The sequence below is a fragment of the Schistocerca americana genome, chromosome 5 (assembly GCF_021461395.2).
Source record: "Schistocerca americana isolate TAMUIC-IGC-003095 chromosome 5, iqSchAmer2.1, whole genome shotgun sequence".
Classification (NCBI taxonomy): domain Eukaryota; kingdom Metazoa; phylum Arthropoda; class Insecta; order Orthoptera; family Acrididae; genus Schistocerca; species Schistocerca americana.
The window spans coordinates 718,914,722-718,941,204 of NC_060123.1; the positions used below are offsets into that span (position 1 = coordinate 718,914,722).

Sequence of the window (26,483 nt, forward strand, 5' to 3'; positions counted from 1 at the left end):
CGGATGCTCCTCCGAGGGGGTAGCGTCAGTTCGAGGTACGAAACCCTGTGCGCACCTCGGTGTCTAGGATGGGACTGCCGCTAGATCAGCCGCGGGTGTGAACTGTGAAGATGAACCGATGCGCCGCGGCTATTTACTGGAGGCGGTGCTCCACCTGACACCGAGTCAGCGCAGGCGGCAACAGCTGCGTGTCCGGGAACTCGCTACTGTGGTGCTCCACCTGCATTGCTGACGCACGGACAGGAGTGGGTAAATGAGCAGCGGTCGGTGTTGAGAGTGCAAGTCAGTTTATTAGGAAAATGGGCGGTACAGAGAGGGCGGAGTGCGGCTCGGCGCGGAGCGGCGCCCTACTGCGACTTGCGGAAGTGCGCGGCGAGCGGCCCGTCGTCCGGGTAGCCGGCCATCTCCTGCGGGATGACGGCCGACTCCTCGACGCCGGTGCACGGCCGGCACATGCACTCCAGCGGCGCCTTCGTCGACACCTGCGGGACAACAAACGGCGGGCGTCAGGCGCCGTCGTCACAGCTCACGTCGTGAGGGGGGGTGGGGGGCTCTGGGACTGTAGGAGAGGGCAGTGTGGCCACCGACACCAGGGTTGACACGGGTCTTGCTACCAATACCGACACCTAAAATTCTACCCACAGCTCGGATATAGGAACAAAGATATGGGTACATAATATTTGGTATCGGATCAATATCTGAAATTGTGTCGATACCTTAGTAATGCAGAAAATGTAGGTTCTGATAACTGGTATTCGTATCACCTCTCACAGTAGTGTAAATACCTCAATAATATTTCAACAGAAGTGTCGGTAATCGTGCGGTATGTGATATCGACATCTAAAGGTCTCGATAATATCAGTAAAAGAATAGTGGTACCAGTGCAATATTTGGGATCAATATCAACACCTTAAATTGTAAAATACTTCAGTAATGTCATAAAAATACTGATATTTATGTTAGACATTGATACCAATATTGTCTCAATGCCTAATTAAAACGAAACAAGGATTTCAATGGAATAGAATATTTTGTACTGACACAAACATGTTCAATCATATGATTCCTTGATATCGTCGGAAAATACATCAATACTATCTAAAATTGTAGGACACATTGATGAAACGGGAAAAGATATTGATACCGATGCAGTATATGACACCAACACCTGAAATTGTACAAAACGTCAACAGTGTCACAAAAATTTCAATAGATACAATATTTGATATTAATATTAACGTCTAAAATACTACTGCTACCTCGATCGTAATGGAAAGAAACATTGACACTGATACAATACTACGTATAGAAACCAACCGCTAGAATTGTAATTCTTCAAGTTTTCCCTGTGAATACTGTTTTCCATCATCATTTGGAGATACATCTGTGGCAGCAGTATAAAAGAAGCAGCCCTCAATGCTGCAATTTTCAAACCGACAGTGGTCCGAAGTTAAATCGATGACAATTCATATTTTGGTCGCACAGAACGGATAAATTATTGACGAACAACTTAGCTCTTCTCTCGAAAATATCACAGAGTAGGAAATGAATGATTGCCTACGGGTTTTGGACGTATTAATTTGACCTAGGGTTGGTGGATTTTTAAAGCATTGCGTGAACCACAATCCATCCACTTGCAGGTGTCGAGCTACCACTATGCTATGCAGACTACGACTGTACGGAAAAGTTTAGGTCGCGCAGCCCGTGCAATGTCGATGAAAAGTCTATGGCCTTTCTCCTGTATATGAGAAATGTTTCTTCATAAATTGCCAGAATAACCGAGACGACAGTTGTTCTGGGGTCTGTGAAAGGTGATATGCTTTTGCAAAAGCCAGATGTTTATGAGATTCCTCGCGAGTGCGGTGAAAGTTGCACACGACAGAGTACACGCACAGTACGAGCACTCGGCACGGCGGTGTTCGGCGCCCACACAGAGGCGGACGGCGGACGGCGGACGGCGGACGGCGGACGGCGGCTGACACACGTGCAACAAGTCGAGGGCTGCACCGCGGCAGGCGTTGTCACACGAGCCATGTCGCCGCCTTACCAGTGACCGAGTATTGCGTACACTGTTGTAAATTAAATTATACTTTTGCCATACACCAGAGCAATAAAACTTTATAGGGTTGTTTGTGGTGTTAATTTCAGCCTCATACCGACAGCATTAAACACAGAATTCAGAGTTCGAATGTACACTGACGAGAAAAAAAATAAGTCGCGAAACCAAAAAGTAATTAGTGTAATGCGATTGTCGGAATACTTTTGTCTAGGTAATATTTAAGTGATTAAGGATGCAAAATCAGAGGTTAGTGTAAGTTTGAGACAAGTCATAGCAAATGTGTATGCTGTCACATTACCAACCCGTGTAAACGCCAGAATGTTGAACGCCAGCATGCAGACGTGTAGACGTGTATGCATTGTGTCGTACAGGTGCCGGATCTCAGTTTGTGAGATGTATGTCTGTTGCACTCGGTCGGTCAATGCAGGCACGGTTAATGCTGGTTGTGGATGATGTTGGAGTTGTCGTGCGATGTCCCATTGTGCTCAATTGGAGACAGTTCTGGCCATGGAACGGGCCGTGGCAACACGTCGACACGCTGTAAAGCATGTCGGCTACTACAGCGTTATGTGGCAGACACTGTCCGGTTGGAGAACAGCCCGTGGAACGCTGTTCACCAACGGCTGCACAACGGATTTGCAACCGTGGTGTGTGGCATAGCAAGGAGAGCGCCCTGCTGCCCAGGCCGTGACTCCACACAGGCAGGCTGGCTGCAGGCCCTCGACCTGCCTCCACTGGCACCGCACGCAGCCAGCCAGCTTTTATCAGGAAATACGGCAGACCCATCCCTGAAGTCGCAAACGGCGGCGGTTTGGCGTCAGTGGAGTGCACCCTACAGGGCGTGTGTCTCGGAGCTGTCCTCGAATTAACCGATTTGTGAGAGTCGGTCGTGTCAGTGTGGTGCCGGCTGCTGCTGCTGCAGATGCAGTGCGACGCCGCACGCGGTGGTCTTCCCCCTGGGTAGCGACGGGCGGCCGTCCAGGGCGCCGCCGCCTCACGACAGCAGCCTACGTTCCCGTGGCCACCGCTGCCGGCGCGGCGGTCGTGTACACTGCCTGCATTCCTGCCGAGCCACTCTGCACTGTGGCGCAAGGAACACCCGGCTCCCCGTAGCCCTATTACACGGCCTCGTCTGAACTCAGCGAGGCGCTGATAATGACCTCTTAGTCAAGTCACCTTCAGATGTGACAAACATCAACTCACCGCGTTCAATCTCGACGACCGATACAGCGTGCATTTCAAACAAACATGATTTGCATCCTCGCAATGGTTCTTGCCACCGGCACGAAATTTGAACAGACATCACCCTGCGTATGAAGCAACATGCACAGCAACTTCGGTCTACGTTGCAGAACTGCTTCTCGGTGTTGCGTTCGTTTTTTCCCCTCATTGTATTCGGTAAACGTCAGTGAGGAAGTTTTACGATGTGTCTAGCCCTTCGAATTGTTTTCTGTAGATCCATTTATTTTACGTAATAATTTTGAGATTTACAGAAATTATGATTAAAAAAATGAAACTCATTATTTAATATTATTGTCTGAGTGAGAGAAGGACTAAATGTGGAATGTGTGTTGCCTGTCAGTCTTTCTGATTCCACGAGTAAGTAACTCAGCACGCAAGAGCTTGAGAATGTGCGTGGGTGTTGCATCTGACGGTCACAGGCATCGGGGAAATGGTGAATTATAAGAAGTCAATTTACGGTAGTTTTAAATTATGAAATGTACTTCAGTAGTTCAGGCATTTAAAGATGGAACTAATTTACTTTCATTTGTTTATCTCAAACATATTATTTAATAATTGTGTCTATAGTGTTTTGGAAATGTGATCGTTTGGAGAGAGAGTACGTGGAACGGTGTTGATATAACCTTGGGATTCAGCCAATCGGGAGTGAACGATCTTTGCGCACAGTAGGCTTGTGAGTGCGTCAGAGATGTGGAGTCGGATGGATAAGTGCCGAGCTCTTGTGATCGGACATGTTGCCCTCAACTGTGCAAAAATGTACTAGTAATGAGTAATTGTACGATTTTAGGAGATTAAAACCACAAATGACGATTCGGCAAATTCGAGATGTGACTTTATTTCGAATAATTAAAATTCCGTGTGGCGTACTGTGCAATTTTAAACGAGAACTTATAGTTCGAAATGAACATTGTCAGACATTGTACGAGCGTTCTAACTATAGTATCAAGTTAGGGTGAAAACCATAAACTGGTTGCTAGAGACTGAAAGTGTTGGACGTGCGGAAGTCGTAGGGCTCGACGGCGTATGTTTGTACATCGAAGTAATAACGTATCGGTCTTTTCGTTCAGTGACTATTACTCTTTTGGTAGTTAGTCAGACATGAAACTTGAAATCATTTTTGCTCCCTGTCGGCACGTATAGTGCAACTACGGTATTTTTCCTTACAGTTGACACATAGTCAAGAGTCCACCGAGAGGGGGGTGAACTTTATTGCACAGCGCAACAAACTGCGCTGTCACAGGACGGAGCAACGGACAGCTCAGCAGACGTGCAGGAGCCGACGGAGTGGCCAAGGAGGCCGCGGGAGGGTGACTGGCAGAGGACGCGACCAGCCGGGACGAGCTTTCTCAGCTGCAGTTAAAGGACATTAGTCGCTTCACGTCCGTACTCTGTCTTCTCTGCTTGGCGGTTCAACAGGTGAGTTATAATCATTGTCAATTTACTGGATCGTCATTTACTTCGATTTATTCTCAGACACGAGTCGTGCTGCTGTGCTGACTCTCTTGTCACCGAATCGCCTTCTAGTCGGCTGTACGGCTAAGAACTGACAGATTGGAAGATTAAATATTTCTGTCCCAGAGGCACAGGAGAAAGGTATTATCAAGGTGTCGATACCTTGATGGTAGTGGAACTCATATTGTTATTTGATATCGACAGCTAAAGCTAGAGTCCGACAACATCTAGAGAGTATGAGAAAAAGGTTACGATAGTAACACAATTGTCATACGAGTAGTGAGACGAAAAATTGTGTCAGTAACTTTGGTAATAATGGAACAAGGGTATTGATACCGATACGGTAGGTTATTTGATATTAACTTCATCATGTTAACTTGTACGACACCTAAGTAATATCAGAAAAAATAATACAATAATTCTAATTGATTGCAACACTTAAAATAGTACTGGTGTCTCACTCATATCAGAAAAAGATTAGCACTAATATAATATTTGGTGTCAAATCCCTTAAACTGACTAATCTTTTTGATATTAATAAAAGCTATCACTGCTGTCTTACGTATTGTGTGTGGATAACACTGGAAAAAAAGTATACATACTCAATGAGTGAATGTGAAATAATATTCGAAAAAAAAAGAGTCGGTACAAATACAATATTGGGTATTAGTGCAGCACCTAAAACTGAATCAATATCTCGATAATATGGGAATAAAAGTATCAGTACCTATAGCTTACCAAGGTATTGATTACTATGTGTGTGTTTTTTGCTCGACAAAAAAGGATTAATTGAAATACAAGGCAAAAGACAGAAATTGATGTTTCTTGCTGATACCAATTTGAATATGAAATGAAATACCGCATAAACATTAAAGGACAAATATTCTAGAGACAAACTGAAATGGAGACTCAATATGTAGTGAAACCGAAAAACTGTACAAAACCAGTGTTCTATAGAAGCAAGATTCTTTGCTTATTGCAGACAGCCACCTTCACCAATAACGTATCCGAGCATAGTTGCAGGCCCCACTCAGGCTTTCCACGGTGTCTGTTTCCACCTCTGATTTCGAAACAGAAGTGTCACAAGTTTTCACAAAGGGTACATGGGAACAGGCTGTGCGGCGACGGGCGAGCAGTGGCGCCCTGGAAACACTCTTAAGTTGGGAGCTGGCGTGGCCGCACGGGCCGCTCGGCAGGCCGCGGCTTCTCTGCAACCGCGCGGAGCCGAACTGTGAGCTGGAGGGAGAGGGGCAGCCCCAGCGCGTGGCACAGGCCGGCCGCGTCGCCGGGCGCCGGGGACTCCGTGTTGACGCTGTGCTGTGTCGAGGAGTGGGCTTTGTGCTGACGAAGGAGATTTGTATGCCGGGAGTGCCAAAGACGGCGGACTTTGTGAAACCGTAATGCCAGATATTTCACAGTTAATGTAGAAATTAATAACCGCCAGAGGAATCATGGTACCTTAAAAAGAAACATGTACATCATCATTTGCACGACGATTCTGACGGTCTAATCCGATTTTCAATATCTTTGTTAGTTTAAAGTTTAGTATCTGGCTGTAAATTATACAAGTAACACCCAGAAACGAATTTCCAAAATCTAAACGGTTCATCCGATTTTGTCGATCGACATGTCTTTAGAAAGCTATTAGTGTAAACCTAAATTGGTACGAATTATACGCCTACCTAACTTGAATAGTAGATATGTTATTGGAGGTCAAAGTGGCCAATTACTTTTGATCGCGTCAGGACATAAGTACGCCACAGTTACACGAAGAAACGGTAGCAGCATGCTTACAAATATACACTCCTGGAAATGGAAAAAAGAACACATTGACACCGGTGTGTCAGACCCACCATATTTGCTCCGGACACTGTGAGAGGGCTGTACAAGCAATGATCACACGCACGGCACAGCGGACACACCAGGAACCGCGGTGTTGGCCGTCGAATGGCGCTAGCTGCGCAGCATTTGTGCACCGCCGCCGTCAGTGTCAGCCAGTTTGCCGTGGCATACGGAGCTCCATCGCAGTCTTTAACACTGGTAGCATGCCGCGACAGCGTGGACGTGAACCGTATGTGCAGTTGACGGACTTTGAGCGAGGGCGTATAGTGGGCATGCGGGAGGCCGGGTGGACGTACTGCCGAATTGCTCAACACGTGGGGCGTGAGGTCTCCACAGTACATCGATGTTGTCGCCAGTGGTCGGCGGAAGGTGCACGTGCCCGTCGACCTGGGACTGGACCGCAGCGACGCACGGATGCACGCCAAGACCGTAGGATCCTACGCAGTGCCGTAGGGGACCGCACCGCCACTTCCCAGCAAATTAAGCACACTGTTGCTCCTGGGGTATCGGCGAGGACCATTCGCAACCGTCTCCATGAAGCTGGGCTACGGTCCCGCACACCGTTAGGCCGTCTTCCGCTCACGCCCCAACATCGTGCAGCCCGCCTCCAGTGGTGTCGCGACAGGCGTGAATGGAGGGACGAATGGAGACGTGTCGTCTTCAGCGATGAGAGTCGCTTCTGCCTTGGTGCCAATGATGGTCGTATGCGTGTTTGGCGCCGTGCAGGTGAGCGCCACAATCAGGACTGCATACGACCGAGGCACACAGGGCCAACACCCGGCATCATGGTGTGGGGAGCAATCTCCTACACTGGCCGTACACCACTGGTGATCGTCGAGGGGACACTGAATAGTGCACGGTTCATCCAAACCGTCATCGAACCCATCGTTCTACCATTCCTAGACCGGCAAGGGAACTTGCTGTTCCAACAGGACAATGCACGTCCGCATGTATCCCGTGCCACCCAACATGCTCTAGAAGGTGTAAGTCAACTACCCTGGCCAGCAAGATCTCCGGATCTGTCCCCCATTGAGCATGTTTGGGACTGGATGAAGCGTCGTCTCACGCGGTCTGCACGTCCAGCACGACCGCTGGTCCAACTGAGGCGCCAGGTGGAAACGGCATGGCAAACCGTTCCACAGGACTACATCCAGCATCTCTACGATCGTCTCCATGGGAGAATAGCAGCCTGCATTGCTGCGAAAGGTGGATATACACTGTACTAGTGCCGACATTGTGCATGCTCTGTTGCCTGTGTCTATGTGCCTGTGGTTCTGTCAGTGTGATCATGTGATGTATCTGACCCCAGGAATGTGTCAATAAAGTTTCCCCTTCCTGGGACAATGAATTCACGGTGTTCTTATTTCAATTTCCAGGAGTGTATTTATTCGTCTATGTCTTTGTTTATATTCGATGTATACTAGTCATGAAGAAATTGGTCAAATTTTTACTGTGTTTTAGAAAGCACAGAGACATTAGACTACTGGCCTAATTTTGTTTCTGTTCCTTTGATATATGTTTATTTGATTTGTTTATGTATTTAATAATGTGTGTTAGAGCGTGTTTATGGTGCAGCCGTAGGAATATTTATTTAATTTCAAGTATTTAAATGTAAATCCAGTATTTCGTATGTGTTTCAAGAAGTTTGTGAGTGTGCGTTGACTTGGAGACGTGGAGGAAGCGCTCTGGCCAATCACAGCGCTCGTTACTACGGTAGGCGATTGCCGAGGTCAACGGGGAGACTGTATGGAAGTGGGGGAGGAGCATCGGGTGGCACAGGACACGGGGGAGTGCTGGACGGGAAGGCGCGACGGACGGTCGCGGCAAATCTTGGAGAACGACGAGCAGTTTGCACGTGCTTGCGGGAGACAGAGATGTTTCGTAGTGACGACTCGTGCACCTGTGAGATTTCCGTGGCTTCTGCACTGAAGATGTAGTATGCGTTTGGAAGTGAATATCTCACGAGCTACGTTGTTGCTCATAACTAATTACGTGAAGTAGGAATCTACTGTTTCCTTGTTATTCGACTTGTGCTGGACCATCGAGACCAATAAGTGCTTTACAGTAATGAATGGCATTCTTAAAGGTACTTCTGCTATCGTACTCATCATTTAAAGTCGTTGAAATAGTACCTGCAGATCTTTCATTTATAAATTTCTATGTTACATTCAAAATTCGCAATTGTTGGGTGATAGGAACCTTCGACCATTCGATTCACGTTTGTATTCATATTGTATACTGTAGAGTCAGCAGTATTTGGCATGTAATGCGGCAACTGTGTATCCCAGCCCCTATACAACGAAACCAGCACAAACTTTTAATGTTTCAACTCTGAGTCTGAGGGTACGTAGTTGAGGGCAACCATTAATTTTTTTGAAAGCCCACAAGCTCCGCTCGGGTGTGAAGACAGCTGAGGACGCCAGTTGTCTCGACTGTGGGACACGGCCCCCGGCAACTCGATGGTCCGGCATTCCTGTCGTGACGCCCGACCACCACAAGTTATGTATGTGTACCACCTGCAAAACACGTGAACTTCTCCCCTTCTCGTTCCCCAGGAGGATTACAGTTCTACTGGATGTGCAAGATGGCCTTCCACCGCACTGGGATCGTGTTCGTGTCGTGTGCTCGCAATTGACCCCAGCACGAGAGATGAGACAAGTGGTATCTATCTTGCAGAACTTGGAAAATAGTGTCCTCCTCCTATTCCACTTCGTCCTCAGCACCATCATTGTCGTCATCACCAATATCATAGGTTCGCTTTCTCCCTGGAGATCCCACAGATTTCGGACGTGGAAGTTCCCTCCCTCCCTCTGCGCCGGACTGCGCCAGCGTTGCACAATCAGCTTGAGTGGCAGAGGAGACGCTGGTGGTGGCGCTCGAACCTTGCAGGACTTGAGAAATGTGCTGCCGCCGCCCTAGCGGCTGGCCAGCGCGTCGGGCCGGCGCTGTGGTGCGTGGGGTCGGCGGGCAGCCGGGCAGCCGCGCTACGTACCTTGCGGAACTTGCGCTCGCCGGGCTTGGCCTTGGGGCAGAAGAGCGAGACGCCGGCCTCGCGCTCGCCGCTCTCCTGGCAGCACATGCACGACCGCTCCATCTGCCAGATCTTGGACCCCGACACCTGCGGGCACACGCGCCGCCCGTCACCAGCACACTCAGTCGGCGCACCTTATAACAATCGTCGCGCTTTTATGCAATATTTCTCGATTTCCATCAGAACCACACCGAAGCACATTGACAATGGCACCACTTAATCGAGCGGAATTCTCGATTGGACTGACAATTTCGTAGTTGGAGGACACACAACTTTTTCTCAGATGGAGTTATCGAATGAGGTGGGGGCAACCTCACACTATGACGTAGGCTCAGCTTCAGGTACGGCAGGTGGCGGGATACTGGGGAAAAGCAATCACTCTACAAATAAGAACGCTTGCAAAACAGTCATACCGTCCTCGAATATTGTTCATTGCCCGTACTAAATAGAACTAACAGCTAATACTGTTTACAGATTTTTTTCGACCGACGAGAGAGAGCCGTGCAAATGGCTGAATGGAATGGCTCTGAGCACTATGGGACTTAACAGCTATGGTCATCAGTCCCCTAGAACTTAGAACTACTTAAACCTAACTAACCTAAGGACAGCACACAACACCCAGCCATCACGAGGCACAGAAAATCCCTGACCCCGCCGGGAATCGAACCCGGGAACCCGGGCGTGGGAAGCGAGAACGCTACCGCACGACCACGAGATGCGGGCTAGCCGTGCAAATGCAGAAGGACACAAACTCGCAGCTGCTCGAAGACAGACACGAAATACACCTGAAAACCTACGCTGGCGTGTATAACTTAAGGAGGAAAGTAACTTTTGCGTAATGAATCACTGCCGACTAGCGTAGCTCTACGAATGTGCCTGTGTGCAATATCTGTTCGCACTCTCGCAATATGAGGCTACGTGATGCACCCGGCAGCACTGCCAAACGTAACTGTGCCTTGGCGGCGGCATTCCTGATCGATTCTCGATCGTTGGGCCTCCGAGTGGTGTTTGTGTCTCCGTTGCGCGGCGCCTCCTGGCGGCGGGAGGCGCCGCCTCTGGCCGGTGGCGTGTTGTGTGCGCGGCCAGTCGAGTTTGGGCGCGAGCATTGCCGTCTGCGTCGGACGGTGGGTCCCTGCGCGCTGTCGCTGGCCGGGCCTGGCGTCACTCGCTGCTCCCCGGGTCGGTCGTCGCCCGACTGCCAGCCTTCCTGCCCTGCCTGACTGCGCCTCGCTGAGGTCTGGGTCACCATACTCGTGCCGGATCATCTTTCTCGCGGCGATTTCCCTGGACCGCACCTCGGCAGGAGCTTGTGGCTGTTCTGCTCCCGGATATGGGTTACACGGGAGTACTTTTCCGTCCTCGGAAGTTTGGTGCTGTTTGTGTGTTTCAGCGTGCTATGCCTAAGAAGATTATCTTCGTTGTTATGATTGTGTTTGAATCGTGGGCAAACCCCAGTGTTCGTGTTTCTCGGCATTCAGTGCGGTGATGTACCTTACTAAGTGTGTTTCTCTTGGCCTTTTATTGTGCCGTTGCAGAACTTTGCAGAAGTGTAAGGAGGGAAAAGGTTAAACAGAGTGCCTCGGATCCTGTGGCCTGTAATTTCGCTTGTGCCAAGTTCCGGGGTTTTGGGGGATAATTGATTAAATTATGTTTTGCAATTTACGGTATTCTGTGTGTTTGTCCGGGGTTTTTGCTGGCCTGTGCCCGTACGATCTCCCGTTTCCTCGCCCGGGCTCGTGCTTGAAGTTTAAGGTAAGTTAATTTTGGTAGTTCCCGTCCTGTGGTTCGGTGGGCCCCGTGACGATTTTTTTTTTTTTTTTTTTTTTTTTTTTTTTTTTTTTTTTACACTCTGCCTGTCAAAAAAAAATGGTTCAAATGGCTCTGCGCACTATGGGACTCAACTGCTGAGGTCATTCGTCCCCTAGAAGTTAGAACTAGTTAAACCTAACTAACCTAAGGACATCACGAACATCCATGCCCGAGGCAGGATTCGAACCTGCGACCGTAGCGGTCCTGCGGTTCCAGACTGCAGCGCCTAGAACCGCTCGGCCACTTGGGCCGGCCCCCTGCCTGTCCTATCTCCCTGTACTCATCTGTGCCTGTGCGCTAGTGTGTAAGTGGGCGACGGTGATCGTTTCCTGACTTGTTTACCGTTTCTTGCCGACTTCCCTGCATAGACTGCCGAATCTGTAATTTGGTCTATGCCGTGATATAGTTGCGTCAAGTTGGTTCGCACATTCACCTTGGTAATGACATCTGCGCACCTATGAGATTGAATAATGTTTGAACTATTGTAAGCTGGCGGTTGTCGCCATGTGTGTTAAAATTTAACTTGTATTTGAGCTTTGGTGTAAATGTATTTCGTTGACTGAGTTAATTTTATCTTGCCTACTGCTGCGATGTCAGAAATGTTAAAATCTAGCCTTTGGCTCCTTGTGAGTTTTTATGTTGATAACTGATACAGCATTTTAGTGTAATTATTTATCTTTTACGTTTTGGGGAAATTTTATCTTGGCAAATCCTTGGGGTTAGACACAAGTTGCACAATTTATGACCTATGGAAATGTTGGGGTGGATTGCACTTTCTCGTTAGGCCTGTCATTTATTGTTTTACTAAAGGCATTAAGAGATATTTGTTCAAAGCTTTTTTTTAAAAAAAAGTTTAACTATCATAAAATTAATCTTACTTGTGAAGCCATATTTGTGGAGAGTTGTTATTTAAATTTCATTGTCTACTGTTCACTCCAATAAAGCCATCCTGCTGAAGAAAAATTTTTGGTGCTACTATTTGTGTCCCCCTTGTTCCCCTACCACGGCTCAGTAATCGTTTCGGTGGTCGAGGTGTTACGGTGTGAGGAGCATAATGTTGCACGGCCGCACTGACCTCCGAGACTCTGAACACACTGACCAGCAAGTGTGCCGTCATTCCGAGACTCTACTCCTTCCCCGTGTGGCTTTCTTCAGGGATGTATTCTGCTCTGACTTCACTTTTACAGACGACAGCACGAGATCTCACTGAACAGCCCAGGAGTAAGAGTTCTCAGAACGCAGAGGTATTCGACTGATAATGAGCTCGCCCCCCATCGAGCACTTACTGCAGCGTGCAGCAGCTGTGAGCGGCGGCGCGCCGCACCCACTCCTCGCCGGGCTCGCGGTCACCCGGTCGCAGAGCATGCAGCGCCTCCCGCGGTGGTCACACACTCTGATGAGAACCGAGCCCTACCCTGCCTAATGTTCAGCCAATCATCACGACTCGCCTTGACCTCAGTGTACGAACTGTCTTCGAATACAAGTCTCCTTCCTGCTCGTTTCATTGCGCATTTCTTTCGGTTACCCTGTCTGTTGTACTGCACTGTACTACGCTGTAGTAGCGCTTTCTATGTACGATCCAAGTTTCGCGGAGCTGCTGTTGCTTAGCGGAGACACATTATGCGAAAGTGACTCTCGTCCGTAAGTTATGCACTCCATTGTAGTGCCGAGAAATGGTATTACATCGGGAATGTAGGAGTACAGTACAACCCCCTGCATACTGCTCCCAGAGTGACCACACACACTCCACCACACACGGAGACCTTTACACAATAATTCTTCCATCCCTCCAAACGTGAAGGGTTTCGGAAGGAGACCTACTATCTGGTACAATGGGAAGTACCCTTTGCCATGCATTTAACAGCTGTTTGCTCAGTATGGGTGTACGTTGATGTAACGGTAGACTTAACAGTTCTGGATGATGTGTCTGTGCTAAAAAAACTACGGCCCTCGCATAGAGTATTAAATGAAAAAAAGTTTAGCCTTCTTTGGAATTTGTCACATGTGATTTGTATTCTTTGAGTAGACTAACCCACCAAAGACCAACAATGGGCAGCATATTACGGAGATATAAAGCATAAAAAACTGGAGGTATCATCTACTTGTCAAAGCAGTATTGTCTCTTAGGCATGAACCATCAGGCGTTGCAAATGTGATTAATAAAAAGAAATAATTTAAAATCTGTAATAATTAGTCACTTAATTAATAATTTTATATAGTAATAATCATCTGATGATTTAAAAATAATAAAAAGAAACCTTGGGTACGACTGTCCCCTGCCACCGTCGCCGCATGGATTTGTCCCACACGGCTACAGCCCTCGAAGAAACAAAAACAACGATAAGAAAATATTTTTTAGATGCTAACATTTGTAGTTCGGAAAAAAGTGTCAAAGCTGAAATTTATTATTTGTTTCCTATTAAAGAAGTAGATACTGTGAAGAATAAAGGAAGCTATGTGTAAAGTACAAAGCGGAATCTCTTTTCTTTTTAGTCTTTCATACCAGGAAGTGTTTGTGGAATTTTATGTGCTTAAATCACAGTAACTAGCTTCGTCCGTATCCTCTATTAGGTGTCGGTGTCCGGCCCCGGTAGCTGAGTGGTCAGCGCGACAAAATCTCAATCCCAACGGCACGGGTTCGATTCCCGCCTGGGTCGGAGATTTTTCTCCGCTCATGGACTGGGTGTTGTGTTGTCCTAATAATCATTTCAATGCCATCGACGCGCAAGTCGCCCAAGTGCCGTCAAATCGAAAGACTCGCACTCGGCGAACGGGCTACCCGACGGGAGGCCCTAGTCACACGCCATTTATTTGTTTATTAGGTGTCGGTCAGGAAAATGAAGGCAATCGAGGAAACGTAGTTTTCATCGTGACGCAGTTTTGAAATACACAAAGACTAAACAAACAGACCTCCCCACATTCCACAGGTTTAGCAAAGATTGCATTGAAGTCTAAGGTAACTGACTGAAACTACTAAGGATAAACACATGTAATGTACAGGATTATTCAGAAGTACCTCCAGGGTTTCGTAAGACGACTGTGGAAAACACGACGATAAACAGAAAAACGACAGGTATCAGTGCACAGACCACCTCTCCAAATTTTTAACTCAAATTACAGGCGGTCGTTACGGGCGTAGTTTGTGACACGGTAAATGTCAGTACGGAGGTCAGAATCTTGCGGTACGTGTTCCGACGCGTCAGTTCGATATAAGCGAACACATTAACTGTACCTCCTTGCAACTCTTTCAAATTACGTGGCAGTGTACGCACGAGCGCTCGGTCTTTGACGCGAGCTCGTAATAAGAAATCACACGGAGTCCCGGGGTGGCTGCGCAGGAGGAGCGGAGAGCCGCGTCCGGCCCGCGCGCCCTGCTGCCTGGAATGACACGCGCTCCGTGGGACGCGGTGCGGAAGGCGTCACCTGTGTTCCACAGCCTCGTGCGGATTTTCTGTGTCCCGAACACGCGCTTTATGACGATTCGGACACACGAAACGTGGCTTCGTCACTGAAGCCCGCCTTTGCTTCTCGCTGCAACAGCCGTCGCAGGTCCCTGCCAGAGTGAGAACAGCTGAGCGTCGCGACAGAACGGCACAAGTTGGCGAGGGACGCGCCAAACAGCCGACTGCGGCACCTGCCTGCCGACTGGCTGCTCCGCACAGCGTTGGCAGCCGGTCCCGCGAAATGTGTTACACCAGCTTGTCTGCTGGAGCTTCTACCTGATATTCGATGCGGAACTGCCGCTCGACACTAACGCATTTAGTGGATTCGAAGAAGCAAAACCCGCGCACCACTCCGTCACGCGCCACCTTTTGACGCGCCTGACGACTACTGTTGCACTCACCGAAACCTGCAGAGGTGCTCTGTCCACCTTTATGTCTCACTTTTCGATACGTTTTGAGCTTTTCCCAAAATTTGAAATTTGTCACTACACAACACTGGGTAGTATAAAATAACTTACTCGTTTACTAACACTATACACTGTCGAGTCGGTCACTGCAACCGGCACGTGCAGACAGCTTTCAGTTTTCCACGCTGTTCTGTAGCTCGTCACCGTGGCGACCAGTTAGCGAATACTAAATCGGCACAGCACTCTACAAGTTATTCGAACGGATTCCAGCCATTTATTATAAGCCACCACACTGTGTAAAATGTCAACTACCATTCTCATCAGTATACTACGACCCGTGTCGAAACTTCCGTGCGGTAATCGACGAAAATTGTTAACAGATTTACCAAATCACAAAGCACGACCACGTATAAGAAGCTCGGAGCGGTATCTGACCTGTATCGTTCACTGCGAATCGTCGGTAGGGGGACGAGGGCAGTGCTATCCCACATTCCGTTGTTGCCAGATGTATCCGAGATGGCGGCTATGACGTCATCGAAGATGCCGGCGTGTAGACTTGGCAACAGCAATGACGACATCCGAGTTTGCGGCCGTGACGTCATTCCAGATGGTGGATTTTGGCGGGAAGTTCGAATTTTGGTGGGAACGAGGTCAATTGGGCTACCTCCACTAACCTAACTCCCCACTGTTTTTCTGGGGTAGGGGAGGGGAGGGAAGTTCAAATTCGAACAGCACAATGCATCACACCACGTTTATCTCCAATAACCTAAGAAAATAGAGTGAAAATATGTCACTTGCGCTACACGTACTAACCAAATCATCCGGCCGCCACCTCTTCCTAGCAACTGGCACCGAGTTTGGTGGTAAAGAAAGATCAATTTGCATATCTCTACTAAGCTAAGAAAATGGTGTGAAAGAAAGGACACTCAGACTACCTCCACTTACCTAAGTCATCCGACTGCCACCTCATCCTAGGAACTGGCACCAAGTTTGAATTTTGGCAGGAAGATAGGTCAATTCACCTACCTCTACTACCCTAAGAAAATGGTGTGAAACAAAGAAGACTTTGACTACCTCCACTAATCTAAGTCACCCGACCGCCACCTCCTCCTAGGGATTCGTAGGAGAAGGACTCGGCCTGTACTGGACTGGTGGAGAGAGGAAGGAGTGTACTTTATTTATTTTGGAACAGTTTAATTAGGGATTATACTGATGCAAAACCCATGCTCTGACATGCTTGGGGTCACGTCACACAGCCTAAAGACATGTGAACCACTAAAAGACTCTGCAAACATCCTTGCTAATTGTCAACTGTCGAAATCATGCACCAGTCTTTATTTAAACAATTTCAGCCACTGCCACCATCCGGTGTGTTCGCCACGAGGTCCAGAGCCCAACTGACCTAGTGCACAGCACCACCACCACAGTGTGCTATCATCCCTCTCATCTCTTCGACCGCTTTCTATCGCTGTTCTAATGGGACACCTCTGACTCGCTGATACCGATGTCACAGACCGTATTGTTCCACTGTTTGTGATGTGTGTCTGATGCCCATACTGATGTTACAGATCATGCTGTTCCACTGCTCGTGCCGTGTGTGTGTACAGGACGTGAATACGGACATAACAGATTGTGCTATACAAAAATTGTTCCACCACTCCTAAATAATTCAGGACACTGATGTGCCGACACAAAATCAACTCGTAAACTGTCCAAATAACACACAGAACGGCATGCAGACCTGTTTGCAAAATAATCCAAGAGACACACGCAAGCACCACCTACAGCCCCCTATCCCCTGCACCGCACTGGAGGGTACCAGTGAAGTAACACGACTGTCAGCTGCAAAGTCGTGCACAGCTGCCCACAGTCATGAGGCAGTGACATCCTATTCATACTCCGAACCTCAGAAATTCAAAATATGTGTTTAACTGGACACAGTTGTTGACACGACCAGGTGAGAGTGAACACCTCTTTTTTCGGGGCACACTCACCCCGACTCTGGACCGTGCGCTCATGTGTTTTTTTAACATTGAAGGTGTGTTCACACTATACCTGCTGTATGGGTCCAGTGGGAACACCGTTCACCATTGTTTTCTGCAGAGGAGACTTTCAGCACTAAAATTGTTTTCCACAGATCGCTAAATTGCACTCACAGTTAAACCCACAAAACCTGTCTACTGATCATCAAATACATACATACTAGACTCAGAAGAAAATCAGAAGCCAGGAACATATTTACCAAGCTAACTACACTTAAATATTATTATGATTGCAGTCTGACACCGATCTATGTACATGTAATTTCTGCTCTTGACACTTGTGGTTCGGGAACGAATATTCATATCTATAACGCATAATTTTCCACATAAAAAATCTCTCTCATACCCTCGTGGTTATCTATGTGCTGAATCAATACATCCCACACTCATCTTCTCTAGTCTGGCTACAACATAAGCCACAGCAACTTAACAATACAATATATACACATTTTATATAAACAGTGTAGTTATCTTTTATATCTGTACAGCACCCAAAAAAATTAGGGCATGCCTACACTCACACCGGCTATATGTCATGATGCTCCTCAGCCCTAGGGAAGAATTGTCAACCTTTTCTTTCTTTCTATAAACGTGACATTCAGTGGCAATAAACTGTTTTACACTTATCACCATATTGCACCGCCAACTAAACCTCACAAAGTGCCATACATATCGTCAAATGCGGAAAGATTCTTACTCAATTACACTGCTCTCTAACTGAGGACAGAAGCTTGAATATTAGAGCGTGAAACCGATCTCCATCCCACCAATATATCACCGCGTACCATGCCGATCTAGTAAACATACAATTCATATTCTCCACTATACAAAATAATCCCTTTTACATCAGAGCACCCTCAGCGGACCGAAGTCACACTCAGAACTGTTCTACAAATTCGGGATTGTCATCCCTCAGCACAAATGCATTACTGTTTCTGATCCGAACCTGCTTCCTTGCTTGCTCGCTTTTCCATGCACATCTCCAGACTGGGAGATTACAAGAAAACATGTATTTTTGCATCGTTTTCCATACTATTATACCATTTTTGCGGTACTTCCCGATATCAAGCTCTAGGCAGCATCCTACCGATCGCTAGCGCAACATAATTCCCAAGATATAGACTGGAAATATATTTCTCTACAAACCTCAAACTTTAGTGAGATGCAGCGTGCTGTAAACCACTGACTAAGTAGAAAAAAAATTGAGGAAACTGATATTTCTGCTCTCGAATACCGATGTCGGTGATGTAGCAGATTCCAAATCATCCCTCAAATTTACAAGCCAACTAAGGTTTTTCCCATGTCTAGAGAACAGGCAAACATGTCTTCCACATGCTATATGCACAAACCACAATCGATCGCCTCTCAACTAAATAAAGGCGCGAAATGTGCAGAAGCAGTCTACAGAACAATTTACATGGGAGTCAATAACTCTCCGGCGCAATCGCACCCCCATACACAATCTTCCCAAATTTCTACCTGACCACAAAAGCCGCCCAACACACAGTATTACTTCACTATTCGCTCGTCTAGATGGCGGCAAAGTTAACATTCCTACACTCCAACAGACCTCTGCATTCAGATGGCTGCTGCCATTGTCGGGAAACGAGAATCATTAGCACCACAGGCCATGCATACATGGAATCATTGTAGAAAACTGGTCACATATATGTTTTATCATTATACTTACAATTAAATGTTATGATCATGATCTCAACTGAACGTCATTGGACAATGAGCGATGGATTGGAAATACACCCTGCTGAAAACTGTGTCCAGTTGTAAGGAAGGTACAAATATTTCCATTTCCAGAGCCAGTCTTCAGCAGGGTGTATTTCCGATACTTCACTCATTGGCAAATGCTGTTCAGTTGAGACCACGATTGTAACATTTAATTGTAAGTATAATTATGAAACATATATTTGACCAGTTATCTAGAATGATTCCATGTATGGACCTGTGGTGGTAACGATTCACATTTCGTGACAACGGCAGCAGCCGTTCGAATACAGAGGCCTGTTGGAGTGTAGGAATGTATCTGAGTCAACTTTGTCGTCGTCTAGACAACCGAATAGTGAACTAATACTCAGTATGTGTTGAGTAGCTTTCGTGATCATGTGGAAGTTTGAGAAGACTGTGTATGGAGGTGCGATTGCGCTGGAGCGTTATTGACTCTCATGTAAATTGTTCATTTTACTGCTTTTGCACATTTCACGCCTTTATTTAGTTGAGAGAAGATCGATTGTGGTTTGTGCATCTAGCATGTTGAAGACATGTTTCCCTGTTCTCTAGACAAGGGAAAACCTTAGTTGGCTTGTAGCAGATTCCAAATCATCGCTATAATTTACACCACCGACATCAGTATTTGAGAGTGGAAATATGAGGTTTCCTCTATTTGTTTCTAGTTACTCAGTTGTTTACAGCACGCTGTGTTCACTCTCGTCCTGCCACATCAGCAACTGTGTCCAGGTGAACACGTATTTTGAGAGGAATTCTAAGGTGCGGAGTATGAATAGGATGTCACTGGCTCATGATTGCGGGCAGCTGTGCATGACTTTGCAGCTGACAGTTGCGTCACTTCACTGGTAGCCTCCAGTGCGGTGTAGTGGACAGGGTGTCTGTTGGGTTATTTTGCGAACAGGTCTGTAGGCCATGCTATGTGTTATTTGGACAGTTTACAAGTTGATTTCGGGCCTGCACATCAGTGTACTGAATTATTTAAGAGTGGTGGAACTATTTTTGTATAGCATGATCTGTGACGTCCGTAGTGGAACAATTTTTATATAACATGATCTGTGACGTCCATATTCACGTCACTCATACACAAGTCACGAGCAGTGGAACAGCATGATCTGTAATTTCAGTATGGGCATCACACACACATCACAAACGGTGGGACAATACGATCTGTGATATCGGTATCTGCACGTCAGAGGTGTCCCATTAGAATGGCACTAGAAAGCGGTCGAAGAGATGAGAGGGATGATAGCACACTCTGGTGGTGGTGCTGTGCACAAGGGCAGTTGTGCTCTGGACCTCGTGACGAACACAGTGGGTGGCAGTAGTCGCTCTAATTGTTTAAATAAAGACTGCAAACATGCTTGCTAATTGTCAACTGTTGAAATCGTGCACCAGAGTCTTTTAGTGGTTCACATGTCTGTAGGCTGTGTGACAAGACCCCAAGCATGTCAGAGCGTGTGTGTGGTATCAGTGTAATAAATATACTCCATCCCTAAATAAATTGTTCCAAAATAAATAAAGTACACTCCTTCCTCTCCCCACCAGCCCAGTGCAGGCTGAGTCCTCCTCCCACGACTCCCTAGCTTAGTGGAAGTAGTCAAAGTGTCCTTTCTTTCGAGCCATTTTCTTAGGGTATCAGAGGTAGCCCAATTGACCTATCTTCCCTCCAAAATGCAAACTTGGCACTAGTTCCTAGGAAGAAGTCGTGGTTGGATGACTTAGGTTAGTAGGAGTAGCCCAAGGGACATGTTTTCCCTCGCTTTTCTTAGGTTAGTTGAGATAACCTCGGTGTGATGCATTATGCTTATGGAATTTGAACCTCCCGCCATTTTTCTGGGGGTTGGGAGGGGAGGGGGTTTAGGTTGGTGGAGGTAGCCCAATTGACCTTCTTCCCACCAAAACTCAAACTTCCCACCAGAATCCGCCATCTCGAATAACGTCATGGCCGCCATATTGGATGATACCATTCGCTGTTGCCAAGTCTACATGCCGCCATCTTGGATGACCTCATCGCCATCATCTTGGATACATCTGGCAACAATGTAATGAGGGGTAGCACCCCTCTTCTCCTCCTACTAACATCACCGTAAGCAGCATTGAATTTAGCTTCTGTCATGTTACACGTTTTCCCATTCTAAACCAAACACCAAGGGGAAAAAAGTTTTTGCTCTTTTTCAGTCTGCACAAAAGTAGGTAGAACTTACTGAAATGGTTGCTTCGTAGAAACTAACCTATGACTCAGTGTTATACACTTACACTACCAGAAAAGAATTAGTACACCCTTTTAGAGGTTTCCAATCCACTCGAGATTTATTGCTGCAACAGTGTATGTGGAGTATATGAAATGATTACAAATCAATAACACAAGCAAGTCTGAGGTACCCGATATCGACCACATTAGTACATGCTGTCACCTCCACAGGCAGCAACGCAGATGCTGATTCTCACATCCGATCGTTCGCGAAGAAGGCAGGTACTATCCCGGCATATGCTATGTCACGCCTACTCGACCTGTTCACCAAGTTCTCCAACAGTTGCCCGTTGGCAAGTCGCACAAGTCACTTTTTGGCACATTGTAACGTTGTATCCCACAAGTGTGGAGATCGTGCTGGCCAGAGAAGTTGGTACATGTCTTGCAGAACACATCGGATTTCACGAGTAGTGTGTCCCTATTGGAACAACACGTGGCCTTTCTGTTGTAAGAATGGCAAAGTACGGTTCTAACAACATTCTGCATATATCGAGCGCTAGTTAGCTTCCCCTACAGAAACACCAAAGACGAATGAGCGTCGTAGCTTATCACATCCCAGACCACAAACCCAATTTGTCTCTCTCTATGTGACTGTGCCCACTAGGTCCACGTCTTAGCCACAAACGACCATCACTTCGGTGGAAGCTGAATCTGCTTTCATGGCTGAAGACCACATTGCGCTGTCCCGTCTTCTGAGTGACCCTTTGATGGCACCAGTTGAGCTGTGCACGTCGACGCTGTGGCGCGAGTGGCAGACAGGCTAGAGGTGTGCGTGCCCTTAGTCCCACTGCTAACAACCGGTTTGTAACAGTTCGTGTTGTATCTGGGCTCACAAGCACTCGTGTCTGAATTATGGTACCTGTGCCATCTTCCACTGCTGCCATTACGACGGCTGTGGCGGGCGTCTGTGTTCCCTGGACATCCAGAACATCGTCTACAGGTGTGAGAATCGTCGCGTGACCACTGATACCGGCACCGTTGCACAACTGATGCAACACCTCCAACTTGTGTTGAAATTCTCCCAGAGGACCATCACGCCACTCAGGAGGCCACAGTTGGGCCATTCGTGAGGATGTCAGGTCAAACCCTTTTGTGACCATCCCGATTTAGGCTTTCCGTCATTTCTCTAAATCGCTTTGGGCAAATGGTTCCTTTGAAAGGGCACGGCTGACTTCCCTTTTCATCCTTCCCTAATCCGAGCTTGTGCTCCATCGCTAATGACCTCGTTGCCGACGGCATGATAACACTAATCTCCTCCTCCTCCTCCTCCTCCTCCTGCTCACAATCTGGCTGCTGGAAGCGCGAGTGTCTCTTTGTGGCATGGTTGCCTGCTAGCTACACACATTTTCACCCCACTGAGCCTTCTGGCTGTGAGCATTCTCTATTCAAGGGAGACTGACTGCTTAAGTGCCTCTGTATACTCTGTAACTAATCTAATCCTGCTTACACGATACATAAGGCGTTGTAGTATATCCCTGCATTCCTCGCATAATACTAATTTATGAATTCTGTACATAGGCCTTCATGGATTAGATGGCATCTTTCTTCAGAAGCCTGCCAGTTCAGTTTTTCCAGGATTTCCATGACGCTCCGTCATTAGTCAAGTCACGTCTGTGACCATTCACGCTTTCTTTCTTTGTACACGTCCAACTTCGTCTGTCACTACCATTTGGCACAAAGATGAGACGCAGAAATGATTTGTAATCAATTTCCTTTGCAGATGTCTGCCTTTTCCCCACTAGCTTGGCAATTAGCCTAAGTCTGCCACCTGCCTAACATACGAATGAGCCTGTATGATCGTTCCAAGTTATATTCGTACAGACTGAATGAATTTCTTGACGCAAATTGCAGGTTCTTTATAATGTAGATACTATGGTTTTGCGTTTTTTTGAAGCACACAGTTTTACATCTATGAGCATTTAAAGCAAATTACGAATCTTTGCACTGCTACGAAATAGATCTGAATGGATATTTTTCTGCAGCATTTTTCAAATGCATCTTAATTTTAGATAGCTACATCATCTGCAAATACTCTGAGATTGGTATTAATAATGTCTATCAGGTCAGTAATAAATGTACGAACAGCACACAGTCTCCTGGGAAACGCTCATAGTTAGTCCTACTTCTATCGATGACTCTCCATCCGAGATAATATGCTGCGTTCTGCCTACCAAATTTTCAAACAAGCCCAAAATTTCTCGATTGCGCTTTCGGTAAGAAGTGTTTGGGTGGCACCGACTAATGCTTTTCTGGAAGACAAGAGTTACTGCATGTACATGTCTTCCGTTATCCACGTCTCTCAGGATATCGTGTGAAGAACGCACAATTTAGGTTCTGCGCGACTGATGCTTACAAAATCCAGTTGGGTTGACCGAGAAGAGGTTATTCGTTTCCTGCAGCTCATTACGTTCAAACATACAACAGCTGACTATGAATTACACAAAAAAACATTAGACATATAACATGTCGACATCAGTACAGAAAACAACAGTGACGGTTTCCTAAGGGAGGAACAAAATAAGGGGAAGAATAATAACAGAGAAGAAAATCACAGGATTTCAGTTTTTAGTGATCGTGGTAACACACAGAGGAGATGGACATTAAAAACACACAACTGAGAATTTGTGTTACCTAACGTTACAACTGGAAGATTAAAAAATGTAGGACAGAAATTAATCTTAAATTTTATGAAGTTACGTCAGTACCACATTTGCTGTGTGGGTGTGAATCTTGGTTAGTGAAACAGAAAGGTAAAGGAAGCCTATGAGCTAACACAGTGAAACTTCCTCAAAAACACAGCAGTATTCACAAAATGAGTTAATGAAAGAAGAACAAGTATTAGGAAGGAATTGAAAACATTTGATGTAAACGAAAAGGCTGAAGAAAAGTGGCGAAAACGGATATTCAATCTGTTGCAAGTGGAAGATTTAAGACTACCACTATATTTTTGGCAATATGTTCAGCAAGGTAAAAGATGCATGGGAAGAGATGGAAGGACCGAACGTAGCTGCAATGGGCCAGAAGAAGAAAACCAATATGTTGTAAGATTTCACAACAGACACTGGACGGAAGTTTCCTCCTCGTAAACCAGAGTGTTGCAGCCAGCTGCACGAGGCGAGGCGAGGCGGCGCGCCCACGGGCAGAGGCGGGCAGCGGCGGCCGAGCAGCTGGCGCTCAGCCGAGCCCAGGTGGGCAGGCAGGGCTGCTCGGCAAGCTGGCGCTGCCCTGGAACAACCTGCCGTCTCCAACCGCTGGGCACAGTTACTGGCTGCACGATTCTACGCGAGTACTTTTAGAACTGTGTAGTGCACGGACCTGCAAGTAGCTGGAGCAGCGGCCGGTGCAGGCGAAGCTGGGGATGGGCTTGGGCACGCAGCCGGGGTACTGCAGCACGTGGATGACCGGCGTCAGCTGGCACTCGTCCGTGGGGCTGCGCTCCGGCGCCTGCGACGCCTCCGAGGCGTCGGGACGCACGACGGCGAGCGCCGGCGCCGGCGCCGCCAGCAGCGCGGCCGCCACGCCCAGCCACCACCGCGGCGCCGCCGCCGCCCCCGCCCCTGCAGACGCCGGCTCTGGAACTCGACCGCCAACTGGGGGACCAGCTTCCAGCGTCTCCACCACCACCCTGGAAGTGGGCTAGGGCAGTTCAGACCCTAACACTGCCAGGCATCAGCCCTGGTACGGGGGTGACACCTCGACTGTACTAATGCCTTTCTTCTCTGTCAAACTCGACCGCACTCCGAGAGCTGTCCAGATTTACATTTTCTGTGATGTTCCAAAACGACTCGATCTTTATGGTCTGAACAGCGCCGATTCACGTTCTCGAGCCTTAAAATTGCAATATCGGGAAGAACGGCAAATAAAATTTTACTTATTGCGCACACACGGTATAGAAGGAAGAATACATCATCAAGTTGTAGGTGATTTGGGAGAATAAGGAGTGTTAAACTTAATACAGAGAATTGTCACCTCTCGCAAGAGCAACAGCTCCGACCCGCTTTGGCATTGCGTCACACTGACCTCGAGAAACAGATGGGAGTACATAGTTCTGTGGCGCTCCGACTCCGTGCCAAATCACTAATCTTAGTGCCTGGAAAGGAGTGGAGTGGCAGTCTCTCGGCAACCTGTGACCAGCAGGTTCAATACCTCAAAGATCTGGAGGACATGCTGGCCAGTGCAATCCCTGTACCGACATAGTTAAGGACAGAAAGGCTACCTCTGTTCTTATGTCATCTTGTTGAAACATTTCTTCACAGAGACGTCAAAGATAAGGCAAAAGGCGAATATAGAATGGCTGCTGTCCAGATTACTGGTTATGTGAACCAGAGGTGACTGCATCGTGTCCCCAGTGGTACCCTGTGTAATTAGAGGTGACGGGCTCGTACGATGGTAATGAATGTAATATCGCAATGTTCGTTCCCCTCGGACCCTCAGTAGATGGATATCCCTGTGACGATTCTGTAGGCAGAACAGGAGCTCTTCTGAAAAGACAGTGCGGTGCACAGTGTTGTCGTCAGGCATACCACCGGCAATGCCCCTGTGTCTAAATTTTTAGACAACATAGTTGTGTGGAGATAGCAGCGATTAATTTACTTATAATCAATTATTCAAAATTACAGTCACAATCGCCAACCAGTTGCCGGCAAAATAAATAATGAGATTGTGACTGTCATTTTGTATAAGTGGCTCCTGTGTCTGCTGGCGTATCAACGCAAACAGGACCCACTGTCACCGTGCCGACATCTGTGGTGCTCCAAATACTATCGCGCTGGCCCTGTGGATACCTGTTCTCCTGCAGACGAGGTGCGCCACGTCGTATTGGCTGGCTGTGCTGCCGTCTGCGGCGCTAATCACGTGGGGTTGCCGAGATCCAGCACGGAGCAGAACGCAGAACGCAGAACGGCACCCTTCTGAACGCGTCGCTTCCACACTGGCGTGACAACCGTGGCATCCCGACCCACGTGGGCGGCAGTACCGCGGAACGGTAAACCGTACTCTCTGTAGGCCACAACTGTACCGTTGTCGAAGCTCCGTAGATGATAAAGACATTGAAGAAATGTGCGATGCGATAGTAGGAATTATTCAGATAGTTAAGGGAGACGAAAATGTAAGAGTCACTGGAACCCAATAGTAGAAAAATAAAGAGAAGGAAAAGTAGCAGGAGT

General features: G+C 47.4%; 1 protein-coding gene across 1 annotated transcript; it reads right to left on the reverse strand.

Moving 5' to 3' along the window:
- Positions 1-270: 270 nt before the first annotated feature.
- LOC124616198 (bursicon) lies at positions 271-24,780 on the reverse strand (the record flags this gene model as incomplete). Its single annotated transcript, XM_047144498.1, has 3 exons — positions 271-482; positions 9,588-9,713; positions 24,634-24,780. Coding segments are annotated over 3 exons (408 nt in total), but the record flags the coding sequence as incomplete, so codon positions are not given.
- Positions 24,781-26,483: the final 1,703 nt, after the last annotated feature.